General features: G+C 40.6%; 2 protein-coding genes across 3 annotated transcripts in view; both read left to right on the top strand.

The window, feature by feature from the left end:
- SOX2 (SRY-box transcription factor 2) overlaps window positions 1-14,305 on the top strand; it is an 808,376-nt gene that overhangs the window by 188,058 nt on the left and 606,013 nt on the right. The window lies entirely within an intron of this gene.
- Window positions 4,899-6,719, top strand: LOC116633705 (TRAF-type zinc finger domain-containing protein 1-like). The gene is given in 2 exon segments (XM_032406271.1): window positions 4,899-5,965; window positions 5,968-6,719. Coding segments are annotated over 2 exon segments (1,755 nt in total). The 5' UTR covers window positions 4,899-4,962.

Genomic DNA, 14,305 nt, shown 5'->3' with positions numbered 1-14,305 from the left:
TCTATTTGTTGACTCACATGGTAGTGCCTGTCTTTCCTTCTTTCTCACCTTCTCTCTTTCCTTCTTTCCCTCTCTCTTATCCAAGTACTCTTTGTTCTGGACACCTGATGTTTTATTTTGGTTTATTTTTGTGTTGTCTGTCTTTCTGAGACAATCCAAAGAGTGCTGTTTTTGTCCTTTTGGTAAAAAAAAAAAAATAACCCTGTTATTGGGTCCAAACCAATATAGATTTTGCCAATAAGAAAAGTGAGCATCCCCCATTGTTGCAAAGTCCTGACAGGTCCTGTTTCATCACTTTATGCTTATTACCATATAAGGTACACTTTCTTCTTGGAATGTCTTAAAATATTTTTATATAGTTAGAAATGTCAAAAGAAAATTCAGAGAGCTTTACTTGATATGAATATTTTATAGAGTGAGAAGCTAACTGTGAACAGGGAGATTTCAAACAGAAAGTGGTTAGAGCAGAGCTTTCAGTACTTACTGTTCAGTTGATGAAGCAGGAAGGAGTAAGTACATTGTTTTCTCTTGTGATTGGTTACTAGAAACTCACTCCTTTTCATTGCATAATGCATATGCTTATAGCTGATTATCTAGGAAGCTGTAAGGTCGTGCTGTAAGGACATAAAGAAGGCTTAAGTTTTGTTTCAGGTCAGAGTCAGCATTTCAGGTAAGTCAGGACAGTTTTAAGTTTTGGTTATGTGACTATGAGTGTTTGGTCTAGTGGTATATTCAAACAGAATATTTTGGTTTTTCTTTAATAGAAATAAATGTCAGCATCTAGGATCACAGTACCTAGGATTAAATCTCAGCTTTTACTTTTCTTAATTGTGTGACATTTGTAAATTCAAATGCTTACTCTAATTGTTTAAGCCTTGGAATTTCTCATCTGTAAAGTGGGGTAGCAGTAAGGTTGTTACAAGGATTAAAGGAGTTAGTACATGGCAAGCACTTAGAACAGTGTCTGGCACATAGCAAATGCTTGACAAATGCTGCTCTTACCATCATTGTCATCATCACCATTACCGTCATCGAGATCATGGTCAGTGTTAGTGTGAGGACTGTGCCGCCTCATCTGTGTATCAGAGCAGGGTCACTTTCCATCTTCTGGCTTGCCATCTCTTTAACCTGGTTTTCCTATTGTAAGTGGCAAGCCCTAGGTAGGACATGTGTTTTTCTATTTATACTTGACCAGGAGGAATTAATAAAAGGCTTTCAGTTTGAGGTGTGACTCATTTTTATGAGCTATATTGTCTGCCAAAAGCAATAACTTGGTTGAATTACTTTAAATAATATTTTAATTTCTCAGTTTTGTTTTGCAGTATAGGTGTTCAGACAAGATTTTCATATATATATACAAAATTTTTAACCACTTTTGAAATTGAGGAATGACTACAGTTTTGTTATATTCATTCACTCATTCATTCATTCAGTATGTGTGTGTGTGTATATATATATATGTGTATAAAAGGACAGGCTCCTTTTTAAAATATATAATACAAATAGTGAAATTACTCCAGTTTGTTATTAATGGAGTACCAGTAATGGAGCTTTATATTTTTCTAACATCTTAGTCAATATTTAAATGTGTTCAAGGTATACAACATTAAATAGGTTTGCTTAAGAACTGAAGTTGAGCAGAACTTCAGAGCATCTGTGAGCTTGCTTATTTTTCTGTATTATTACCATTAGTAGGCATTTCTTTTTTATTTAAAAAATTTTTGATTGAAGTATAGTTCACATAAGGTGTTACATTAGTTTCAGGTGTACAGCATAATGATTTGACAATTCTACATCACCAAGTATACATAAGTGTAGTTAACCATCTGTCACCATACATGTTATTACAGTCTTACTGACTATATTCCCAATGCTATATTTTTCATCCTTATGACTTATTTATTTTATAAGTTTGTACTTCTTAATCCCGTTCACCTATTTCACCCAACTCCATCTCTCCTCCCCTTAGGCAGCCACCAGTTTGTTCTCTGTATTTATGAGTCTTGCTTCTGTTTTGGTTTGTTGGTTTGTTTGTTCATTTGTTTTACTTTTTATTTTATTTTATTTTTAAAAGTTTTATTTATTTATTTGACAGAGAGAGACAGCGAGAGAGGGAACACAAGCAGGGGGAGCGGGAGAGGGAGAAGCAGGCTTCCCGCCAAGCAGGGAGCCCAATGTGGGGCTCCATCCACCCTGGATTGATAACCCAGGTGCCCCTTGTTTTGCTTTTTAGATTACACATATAAGTGAAATAATATGGTATTTTTCTTTCTCTGTGTGACTTATTTCACTTAGCATACTGCTCTCTAGGTCCATCCATATTGTTGCAGATGGTGAGATCTCATTCCTTTTTACAGCTGAGTAGTATTCCATTCCACATCTTTATCCATCTATCGATGGGACACTTAAGCTGCTTATATATCTTGGCTATTGTAAATAATACTGCAGTAAACATAAGGGTGCATATATATTTTCAAATTAGTGTTTTTGTTTTCCTTGGGTAAATACTCAGTAGTGGAATTACTGGGTCATATGGTATTTCTATTTTTAAGTTTTTTAAGGAATCTTCATCTTAATTGGCATTTTTTAAGCTTTTTTTTTTTTTAAAGATTTTATTTATTTATCTGACAGAGAGAGCACAAGCAGGGGGAGCAGCAGGCAGAGGGAGAAGCAAACTCCCTGCTGAGCTCAGAGCCCAATGTGGGGCTCAATCCCAGGATCCTGGGATCATGACTGAGCCGAAGACAAAACTTAACTGACTGAGCCACCCAGGCACCCCTTTTTTTTTAAAGTTTTTATTTACATTCCAGTTAGTTAACATACAGTGTAACATTAGTTTCAGGTGTACAATCCAGTGATTCAGCACTTCCATACAGCCAGAGATCTAAGCGAAACAGATGGAAGTAACATGACTGATGGAGAATTTAAAGCAACAATCATAAGGATACTCACTGGGTTTGAGAAAAGAATAGAAGACATCAGTGAGACCCTTACCACAGAGATAAAAGAGCTTAAAAAGGCATTTCTTATTTAATATCCATCCATGAAACTGTGGCAGGCTAACTTTTCTTGCATGTAGGCCCTTTACATTTCTTTTTTTTTTTTTTAAAGATTTTATTTATTTGAGAGAGAGAATGAGATAGAGAGAGAGAGCATGAGATGGGGGAGGGTCAGAGGGAGAAGCAGACTCCCTGCTGAGCAGGGCGCCAGATGCGGGACTCGATCCTGGGGCTCCAGGATCATGACTTGAGCTGAAGGCAGTCGCTTAACCAGCTGAGCCACCCAGGCGCCCCGGCCCTTTACATTTCTTGACAGACATCTAGATAAACTGAAATAATGCTCATGTTCTCTTTATAACCTTCAACCTAAACAGTAGTTCAGTTTCTATCTGAACACTTTAAGTATTAGAGATCAACCTCTAAATGACCTCATTCCATTTCTGGACCATGTTAATATTAGAAACTTTTTTTAATGTTGATAAAATTTTCTCTGTAGTTTTTATTCATTAATTTCAGTTTGACCTAAGGAGGGACATAGGCCAAATCTATTGCCCTTCTCCATGAGAGAATGTATGCATCTGCATCTACACCCACATCTAGATCAGCATCTAGCTCCACATTTGTCTCCATGCCTGCCTCACAGTCTATGTCTATGTCTGTGTAGCTACATCTCTGTGTTTGTAGAGTCCTCTGGGAATTCCTCTAGGCCAAGTTAAATATCTCTACTTCCTTTACTGGTTCCTGGTTTAAATAGTTTGGGCCTCTTTTCTTTTTCTTTTTTCTTTTTTTTTTAAGATTTTATTTATTTATTTGAGAGAAAGAGAGAAAGAGTGTGCACAAGCAGGGGGAGGGGCAGGTAGAGGGAGAGGGAGAAGCAGATTCCCTGCTGAGCAAATAGCCCAACTCAGGGCTTGATCCCAGAACCCTGAGATCATTACCTGAGCCGAAGGCAGATGCTTAACCGACTGAGCCACCCAGGCTCCCCTGCACCTCTTTTCTTAAGACATTTCATTTTGTCTATCTTCTCTGTGTGGCATTAAATTAAATGTGAAGCAAAATTTTCCTTTTCTGAAAGGAAAGCCTTTTTTCCTCATGCTAACAAGCCTCAGGGGAAACAGTTGTTCATTTTTGGATGTCCTCTGCTGGAGAGACAGCATTGCCTTTAGTAAATTCTGGGGCTATTAGCTTCTGAAGTCCTACCACCTCAGGTGCATTAGGTTCATGACTGCCATTCTTAGAACTTAGAACTCCATCTCTACTCTCAATTTAGGGAATCGGACCTTATGTGAATGAGGCCACTTTTCCTCCTCAACCATGGAATTCCACAGCCTTTGTGTTTTCCCTTCTGAAACACTCTAGCATGATATCTATAGGCCTAGGATTTTTATTTTTTATTTTTAAATTTTATTTTATTATGTTATGTTAGTCACCATTCATTACATCATTAGTTTTTGATGTAGTGTTCCATGATTCATTGTTTGTGTATAACACCCAGTGCTCCATGCAGTATGTACCCTCCTTAATACCCATCACCGGGCTAACCCATCCCCCACCCCCCTCCCCTCTAAAACCCTCAGTTTGTTTCTCAGAGTCCATAGTCTGTCATGGTTCGTCTCCCCCTCCGATTTCCCCCCGTTCATTTTTCCCTTCCTACTATCTTCTTCTTTTTTTTTTTTAAACATATAATGTATTATTTGTTTCAGAGGTACAGGTCTGTGATTCATCAGTCTTACACAATTCACAGCACTCACCATAGCACATAACCTCCCCAATGTCTATCACCCAGCTACCCCATCCCTTCCACCCGCCACCACTCCAGCAACCCTCAGTTTATTTCCTGAGATTAAGAATTCCTCATATCAGGGTGTTCAGTGTAGGGGCTGACTGAGGAGGCTCTGTGTCTGCAGCTAGCGGGTCAGCTGCAGGTCCTTGCTGTCGTCCTGGTTTTCAGGCAGAACTAAAGATGGCTGAATTTCTAGATGACCAGGACACTCAACTGTGTGACAGTTGCAAAAAAGAAATTCCTCTGTTTAATTTTACCATCCATGAGATCCACTGTCAAAGGAACATTGGTATGTGTCCTATCTGCAAGGAACCATTTCCCAAATCTGACATGGAGAGTCACATGGCTACAGAACATTGTCAGGTGACCTGCAAATGTAATAAGAAGTTGGAGAAGAGGCAGTTAAAGAAGCATGAGGAGACTGAGTGTCCTCTATGGCTCACCCTTTGCCAGCACTGTGATTTGGAACTTTCTGTTCTCAAACTGAAGGACCATGAAGATTACTGTGGTGCCCGGACGGAGTTATGTGGCAATTGTGGGCGCAGTGTCCTGATGAAAGATCTGAAGACTCATCCTGAAGTTTGTGGAAGAGATGGAGAGGAAAAGAGAGATGAGGTTGCCATGCCTCCTAATGCATATGATGAGTCCTGGGGTCAAGATGGCATCTGGATTGCATCCCAGCTCCTCAGGCAAATTGAGGCTCTGGACCCACCTATGAGGCTACCCCGAAAACCCCTGAGAGCCTTTGAATCAGATCCTTTCCATAGTAGAACTACCAACCAAAGGAACATGACAGCCCAGTTTCCAATTCAGAGTAATCTATTGGAAGAACAAGAAAGGCAGGAAAGGAATAGAACCCGATAGCCCCCAAAAGAGGGTGGTGAAGACAGTGCAAATTTGGACTTCATGTTGGCCCTAAGTCTGCAAAATGAAGGGCAGGCCCGCAGTGTGGCAGAGCAGGACTTCTGGAGGGCTGTATGTGGTACAGACCAGTCCCTTGAAGGTTCCAATGCTCTGAATGACATGAAGGGTACAGCTGACCGGACCATGTTGCCTTGTGAATTTTGTGAGGAGCTCTACCCAGAGGAACTGCTGATAGACCATCAGACAAGCTCTAGTCCTTCCTGTGCCTTACCTTCACTCAGTATGGGCAGTACTTCCCCCAAAGGGGTGGAGGACCCTGATGTATCTTCCAAAAGTTTTTGCAGCAGGCTGCGAGTAACCAGTTAGACTCTTTGATGGGCCTGAGCAATTCACCCCCCATGGAGGATGGCATCATCATCCCATGTGAATTCTGTGGGGTACAGCTGGAGGAGGAGGTGCTGTTCCATCACCAGGACCAGTGTGACCAATGCCCAGCCACAGCAAACAACCATGTGACAGAGGGGATTCCTAGACAGGATTTCCAGCCTCCAGAGACCTCACCAGAGCTGCCCAAGAGGCGTGTCAGACACCAGGGAGACTTGTCTTCTGGTTATATGGATGATATCAAGCAGGCAACGGCTAAAGGGCCCACCTACCCTCTTCCCCCCCCCCCCAGGAGACCCATTAACAATATGACAGCAACTTGTAATCGACTGTCAACATCCACATCAGGCCCCAGACCTGGGTGCCAGCCTAGCCCTCCTCGCATGTTGAAGCTCAAAAACTTAGACAGCCAGGATGGCCGGGCATGCAATCGAAACAGCCATAACACAGCCATGGCCACTGGACATGTTCCAGTGATTCACCCAGTGTGAAATCTCTACCCAGAAAACCTTGTACCCACCTTCCCCCATGGGCCTTCAGGGAGGTACGGAGTAAGTGGTAGGAGTGAAGGTGGCAGGAACTCGCGGGTCACCTCCACAGCCGCCAACTACAGAAACAGAATTGCAAAGGCAAAACCCCCCAAGTAACAGGGAGCTGGGGATGCAGAGGAGGAAGAGGAGGAGGAGTAATGGTGTCACAGAGAACCTGCGCAGTGGTTCCATCTTTTCTGCACAGCAGCACTTGCCGCGGTTCAGGCCCCATCTCTCGGGCTCTGTGGGCAGGGGAGATTTTACAGATTTTAACTTTTTGTAGGTTATGGCCATTTTGTGTCTTTTGAGATTGTGCTGTGGGAGTTTGAGGCTTTGGGGGAGGGTTAGCAGGGAGGCTGTTGAGAAATGTTTCATCTTTAGCTACTGCCTTTTCGCTGCACAGAAATACAAGTTATGGCCTCTCAGCCCACCAGGGCTCCATCTTTTGACATACTATTGCCACTGCTTCTTGGTGCTGTGTAGTCCTGGTGGAGAGATGAGAGAGGGTTCTGGAAACCTGGTACTCACCAGTGAAGTGATTCTCTTCTCTGCTGGGGCCTCACTTTGGGAACTTTAGGTACCCTCTCCTGTGTACTGTCCCTCCCCACTCCAGAATTTGGGCCTCTTGTGTGTATGGAGGCACTCTGGTAAAGTGTTCAGGCCAGTTGCAATATATGTTAGGAACAAGGCTTTGGAGATGAGTTGAGCTAGAGGTGAGTGCACTAGAGGCTTTGTTTAAATCTGCTTCTTTGGCATTTGGTGTAACTGCCTTCTGTTTCTGGTGGGGAGCCATGGCTCCTTTGTCTTTACTGTCTTCTGATGGAGAAGGCTGGGGGCTCCCTGTTGCCACCAGAGCCATGCTGGGCTCTGCCTGGATCAGGACTGAGGCCTAAGCTCCATGGCTTGCCCTGAAAACCAAGTATCAGAGCCCCCATCCCCTCTTTTTATTTTACTACTACTACTACTACAACTACTATTATTATTATTAACATACTTGTAATAGAAATAAAGTTTGTACTTGGAGTTCAAAAAAAAAAAAAGAATTCCTCATATCAGTGAGATCATATGATACTTGTTTTTCTCTGAATGACTTATTTCGCTTAGCATAATACCCTCTAGTTCCATCCACGTCATTGCAAATGGCAAGATTTTGTTTTGTTTTGGTTTGGTTTTTTTGATGGCTGTGTAATATTCCATTGTATATATATACCACATCTTCTTTATTCATTCATCTGTTGATGGACATCTTGGCTCTTTCCGTAGTTTGGCTATTGTGGACATTGCTGCTATAAACATTGGGGTGCACGTACCCCTTTGGATCACTACATTTGTATATTTGGGGTAAATACCCAGTAGTGCAATTGCTGGGTCGTAGTGTAGCTCTATTTTCAACTTTTTGAGGAACCTCCATACTGTTTTCCAGAGTGGCTGCACCAGCTTGCATTCCCACCAACAGTGTAGGAGGGTTCCCCTTTCTCTGCATCCCCGCCAACATCTGTCATTTCCTGACTTGTTAATTTTACAGGCCTAGGATTTTTAAAACAAAGGCCTGTTTAGGGTTAGCTTGGATGTGGCCAGTCCCATCTGTCTCTTTTCTTTTTCACCAGAAGAGACTCTTAACTCCCCCTCAGACCAAGGCAAATCCATATTTGAAAGACATAAAGGCTTAGCTGGTAATCCATTTATTCAGCAAATACTTTTTCAGTGCTTACTCTCCCTCTGTCAGGTACTAATGTAGGAGCTTGGTAACCAAAGCAGACAGTATTTCTGCCTTCATGCAGCCTATATTCTGGTTGAGGAAACAGATGCTAAATAATAAACATACAATTAAGGATTATATAATAGTTAAAAGTGATATGTGCTATAGAAAAAGGAAATAAAGTAAGATACTCTCCTGTGGGGAATGGGGAGTCTCATTTTTAATCCCAAGTTAAAATAAGAAATTGTTTTATTAATTCTTTGCATAAATATTTATATAAATTTATATAAACACATATTCATATAATTATTTATAGTTATGTAAATAAGATTATTTATTTTTCACATTTTTAATTTTATTATGTTAATCACCATACATTACATCATTAGTTTTTGATGTAGTGTTCCATGATTCATTGTTTGCGTATAACACCCAGTGCTCCATTCAGTACGTGCCCTCTTTAATACCTATCACCAGGCTAACCCATCCCCCCACTCCCCTCCACTCTCGAACCCTCAGTTTGTTTCTCAGAGTCCATAGTCTCTCATGGTTCGTCTCCCCCTCCGATTTCCCCCCTTCATTTTTCCCTTCCTGCTATCTTCTTCTCTTTTTTTTTTTTTTTAAACATATAATGTATTATTTGTTTCAGAGGTACAGGTCTGTGATTCAACAGTCTTACATAATTCACTGCGCTCATCATAGCACATACCCTCCCCAATGTCTATCACCCAGCCACCCCATCCCTCCCACCCCCCACCACTCCAGCAACCCTCAGTTTGTTTCCTGAGATTAAGAATTCCTCATATCAGTGAGATCATATGATACATGTCTTTCTTTGATTGACTTATTTCACTCAGCATAATACCCTCCAGTTCCATCCACGTTGTTGCAAATGGCCAGATGTCATTTCTTTTGATGGCTGCATAATATTCCATTGTGTATACCACATCTTCTTTATCCATTCATCTGTTGGTGGACATCTTGGCTCTTTCCGTAGTTTGGCTATTGTGGACATTGCTGCTATACACATCGGGGTGCATGTACCCCTTCGGATCCCTACATTTGTATCTTTGGGGTAAATACCCAGTAGTGCAATTGCTGGGTTGTATGGTAGCTCTATTTTCAACTTTTTGAGGAACCTCCATACTGTTTTCCAGAGTGGCTGCACCAGCTTGCATTCCCACCAACAGTGTAGGAGGGTTCCCCTTTCTCTGCATCCCCGCCAACATCTGTGGTTTCCTGACTTGTTAATTTTAGCCATTCTGACTGGTGTGAGGTGGTATCTCATTGAGGTTTTGATTTGGATTTCCCTGATGCCGAGCGATGTTGAGCACTTTTTCATGTGTCTGTTGGCCATTTGGATGTCTTTTTTGGAAAAATGTCTGTTCATGTCTTCTGCCTACTTCTTGATTGGATCATTTGTTCTTTGGGTGTTGAGTTTGAGAAGTTCTTTATAGATTTTGGGTACTAGCCCTTTATCTGATATGTCATTTGCAAATATCTTCTCCCATTCTGTCAGTTGTCTTTTGGTTTTGTGGACTGTTTCTTTTGCTGTGCAAAAGCTTTTTATCTTGATGAAGTCCCAATAGTTCATTTTTGCCCTTGCTTCCCTTGCCTTTGGCAGTGTTTCTAGGAAGAAGTTGCTGCGGCTGAGGTCGAAGAGGTTGCTGCCTGTGTTCTCCTTTAGGATTTTGATGGACTCCTGTCTCACATTTAGGTCTTTCAACCATTTTGAGTCTATTTTTGTGTGTGGTGTAAAAAAATGGTCCAGTTTCATTTTTCTGCATGTGGCTGTCCAAGTTTCCCAACACCATTTGTTGAAGAGACTGTTTTCCATTGGACATTCTTTCCTGCTTTATCGAAGATTAGTTGACCATAGAGTTGAGGGTACATTTCTGGGCTCTCTATTCTGTTCCATTGATCTCTGTGTCTGTTTTTGTACCATACTGACATTATTATGAGATTATTTTATTAATTATTTTTTGGTAGGTTATTCTGTCATATTAAAAATCCCAATAAATTGCCTAGCTACAATAATTACTGTTCATGAATGCCTACAATGTCACAGATCTGTGGTAAATATTATTATATTTAATTCTTATACCAATACAGAATTACAGGGCACTTACTATGTTCTAGAGAATGTGTTAAGTACTTCATGCAACGTTATCTCACTTATCTTACCACTTGGAAAATTAAATATATAACATACCCTTTTTTCAGAGGAGAAAGTTGAGACTCTGTGAGGTTAGGTAAGTTGTTCAAGGTGACACAGTCATAAGGGACAAAGTAGGGATTCAAAATTGAAGTCAGTTTAGCTGGAGCCCACAGCCTTTTCTTGGACCCTGGACCACCTCCCGAAGGTGTGACTCTTGTCCCTCTGTTACTCCTTGCCTCAACACCAGAAACTATTGATCTTCTCCTGAACAATAGTGAACTTAATTCATTAATGCTGTTATTCATTCATTCATTCATTCATTCATTCAATAAACATTGATTGTATTAGGATTTGGATTTTCAAAAATGGAAAAGTTACAGCTCCCACCCTGGAGGAACTCATGGTCTGATGGAGAAACAGACATGCAAAAATTTACTTTTATAAAATTCAATCCGTTTTATAAAGAGGTATGCACATATGGCAAAACTCTGAGGCTCTTCTGACAAAACCTCTGAACTTAGTGAAGACATTTTTTTTGTTTTTTATTTGTAGTAAGAAATGCGTTGTAGACCATGATCAGTATGCATCTATACACGTAAAATTGAAAAAAAATTTCATGAAAAATACTTATGTCTAGTATGGATACTGTGTTCTAACCTTGCTTATTCTTTTTTATTCTCTTGAAATAAAACTTCTGGTCTTGACAGGTGGTAAGAAGATGTGACATTTAGTCTAACTCTTAAGAGATGAGTCAGATATTGCCAGATAAAGTAGGAAAGGGTATTCTGGGCAAAGAATGACTTGTACAGAGGTCCTGAGGCAGGAAAAGTGGTGTGGAGGGGAGGGGGCTCAAGTTGAAATTGGGAAGATAGATGAGCACCAGTTTGTGAAGGTTGTGAAGAGCCTATGGGTGAAGATATAATAATAGTACTTTGTTCTTTAGACCAGTGCTTCTCAAACTTGAATGAATATATGAATCACCTGAAGATCTTGTTAAGATGCAGATCTGATTCATTAGACTTGGAGTAAGGTCCCAGTTTCTGCATTTCTAACAAGGTCCCAGGTGATGCATTTTGGTTAGTAAGGCTCTACAGCATTGGATAGCATTGAAAGGTTCAATTAGAACAGTGACATGGGTAGATTTTTCCTTTAAAAACATCATTGTAATGGCCAGGTGGAGGATGAATTTTGAGGATTAGGAAGGAAGCTCAGTTTGGAGGTTAGTATAGTTGCTTAAGTCATCGCTGCTTCAGATCCTAATTAGAGTAATAGGAGTTTGATTGAAAAGAAGAGGAGAAACCATAGAGAAATTTGTAAGATGTAATTCCAAGGTTTTGGTGATTAATTAGAGGTTGAGACAGAAAAACCAACAAGGATGGCCATTTGTTGCTTGAGAAACTAAGAGTTGCTTTTTACCAATCTAGAAAGGGGGGGCACCTGGGTGGCTCAGTCAGTTGAGAGTCAGGCCGTTGATTTCAGCTCAGGTCATGATCTCAGGGTCGTGAGTTGGAGTCCCACATCAGTCTCTGTGCTCAGTGGGTAGTCTGCTTGAGATTCTCTCCCTTTCCCTCTGCCCTTCCACCTGCTTGCGCGCGCTCTCTCTCTCTTTCTTTCTCTAAAGTAAATCTTTAAAAAAATGTAGAATGGGAAGAATGCATGTTTGGGCTCTATTTCTTTCTCTCTCTATTCCTATCTCTCTCTCTCTCCCCTTGTCCCCCCTTCTCACTTGCTCCCTCATTCCCTGCAGAGTTGTGGAAGACAATGGATTAGGTTTTAGCATATTGAACTTGAACTTGAGCTGGCTTTAGGACTGGTGCTGGAGGGTGGATTTGGGAGTCATTAGCATATAGATCATAGGTGATCCCGAAGAGGGAGAGATGGCCAGGGGTGTGTAGTATGAAGAAGATCAAGTCAAAGAGATTTTTGGGGATGAAGGAGAGTCCCTCACTGAAGTTGGTGGAGTCAGAAACATGGAATTGGAGGGATTAGAGAATCAGGGAAGTGGTTGGAGTCCAAGAAGCCACAGAGGGAGAGTTTTAAGGAAGATGAGTGAGCAAGTTGATAGAGTTAATCAAGGGAATTACCACTCTTCCTGAATGAGGCCATAGAGAAGACAAGAGGATCAATTAAAGAACACTGAGAAACTATTATATTTTCAGGACCGTATATGACCTCAGGAAAGGTCTGGAAGGTCTGGATATAACATATCAAGGGAAAAAAATGGACCCATATTGATTGACCGTAAGGCACAAGGAAAAGGGAGGATTCAAATATATTGCCACTATAATGGGTCTGGGCACTTAGGGTCACACATGAACAGAATCAGAGAAGTTAGGAAAGGCAGCTGTTTTTTGGTGGGATGGGGCAAATAGATATTTTGGATATATTTAGAAATGTCCTGTAGCTTACCTGAAGTATGGCATTAATTTGGGTAGAAAGTCAGGGTTAGAAATGTAAATTTTAAATACCATCCACAGACAAGTGGTATAAGAACGGGGTTCCCTGTAGTTCTGAAAAGTGAAGAGCATGTGTTTTAGACCTGGAGTCAATTTATCTTGTCTCATTTAGAGAAGCCAAATTATATATTACATATTATTTTACTCATATCATACCATATGCCTTGGTGCGTGAGATACTGTTGGTTGTATTGATGGCAGGGAAGAGCTTGTGAAGAAGACAATGATGAAACTCCCAGGCAGAAGGTTATCCCAGAGAATTGGTGGCCAGTTCACTGATAAAGAGCACATAACCAACTCTGCCACTCAATCTAAATCATCATTCTTAATCTGTCTGCATACCAGTCTGGCTCCCTTCCAAGGCCTGTTGACACATGCAGTGCCATTCTGCAGATTAATAAAAGATGTTCCTTCTGGGTGGATGAGTTACAAAATAGCACCCTTCCTCCCAGCTATTGAAGTCCAGCCCTAGGACATACCACTTGGTCAGCATAAATCGTGGCTGGATTTCACCCCCATTTTACCCCCGTGGTCTCTGGGTGAACTGTACAGATTGCACAACTAACTGCACATAGCAGCCCTTCTCTCTCTCTCTCTGTCTCTCTCTCACTCTCTCTCACTGTCTCCCTTCCTCTTCCCCTACCTTTCCCTCTCTGTCCTTTCCTTGCCATTGGATGATAATAAGATGAAAGAGTTGGCGTTCAGGAAGCAATATTTTCATATTCTTTTTTATTTTATTTATTGTATTTTTTCGTATTCTTTTAAAAAATTGTGGTAAAATATACATAACATAAAATTCACCATTTTTTTAAAGTGTACAGTTCAGTGGCCCTAAGTACATTCACTTCGTTGTACAACTATGACCACCATCCATCTCCAGAACTCCTTCTTATCTTGAAAAACTGAAACTCTGTATCCATTAAGCAATAATTCCAAATTTTCCTTTTCCCCTAGCCTCCGGCAACCACCATTCTACTCTCTGTCTATTTGAGTTTGACTACTCTAAGTACCTCATACAAGTGGAATCATACAGTATTTGTCCTTTTGCATCTGGCTTATTTCACTTAGCATAATATCTTCAATATTCATCCATGTTGTAGCATGTATTAGAATTTCCTTTTTAAGACTGGATAATATTCCATTGAATATACAATAATATTCCATTGAAAATACCACATTTTGTTTATCCATTCATCTCTCTATGGACACTTGAGTTGTTTCTACCTTCTAGCTATTGTGAATAATGCTGCATGTACAAATATCTGTTTGAGTCCCTACTTTCAATTCTTTTGGATATATATCCAGAAGTGGAATTGTTGGATCATATGGCATTTTCATATTCTTGAATGTTGTTTCTTACTAACTGAAGTCTCTTCAAAAGTCTAGCACTTAGCTTTGACACTTTTTCTTGCAATAAAGGCATAATACACAT

The sequence above is a fragment of the Phoca vitulina genome, unplaced genomic scaffold (genome assembly GCF_004348235.1).
Source record: "Phoca vitulina isolate PV1807 unplaced genomic scaffold, GSC_HSeal_1.0 scaffold8, whole genome shotgun sequence".
Classification (NCBI taxonomy): Eukaryota; Metazoa; Chordata; class Mammalia; order Carnivora; family Phocidae; genus Phoca; species Phoca vitulina.
This window is presented reverse-complemented; position numbering and strand designations above follow the sequence as displayed.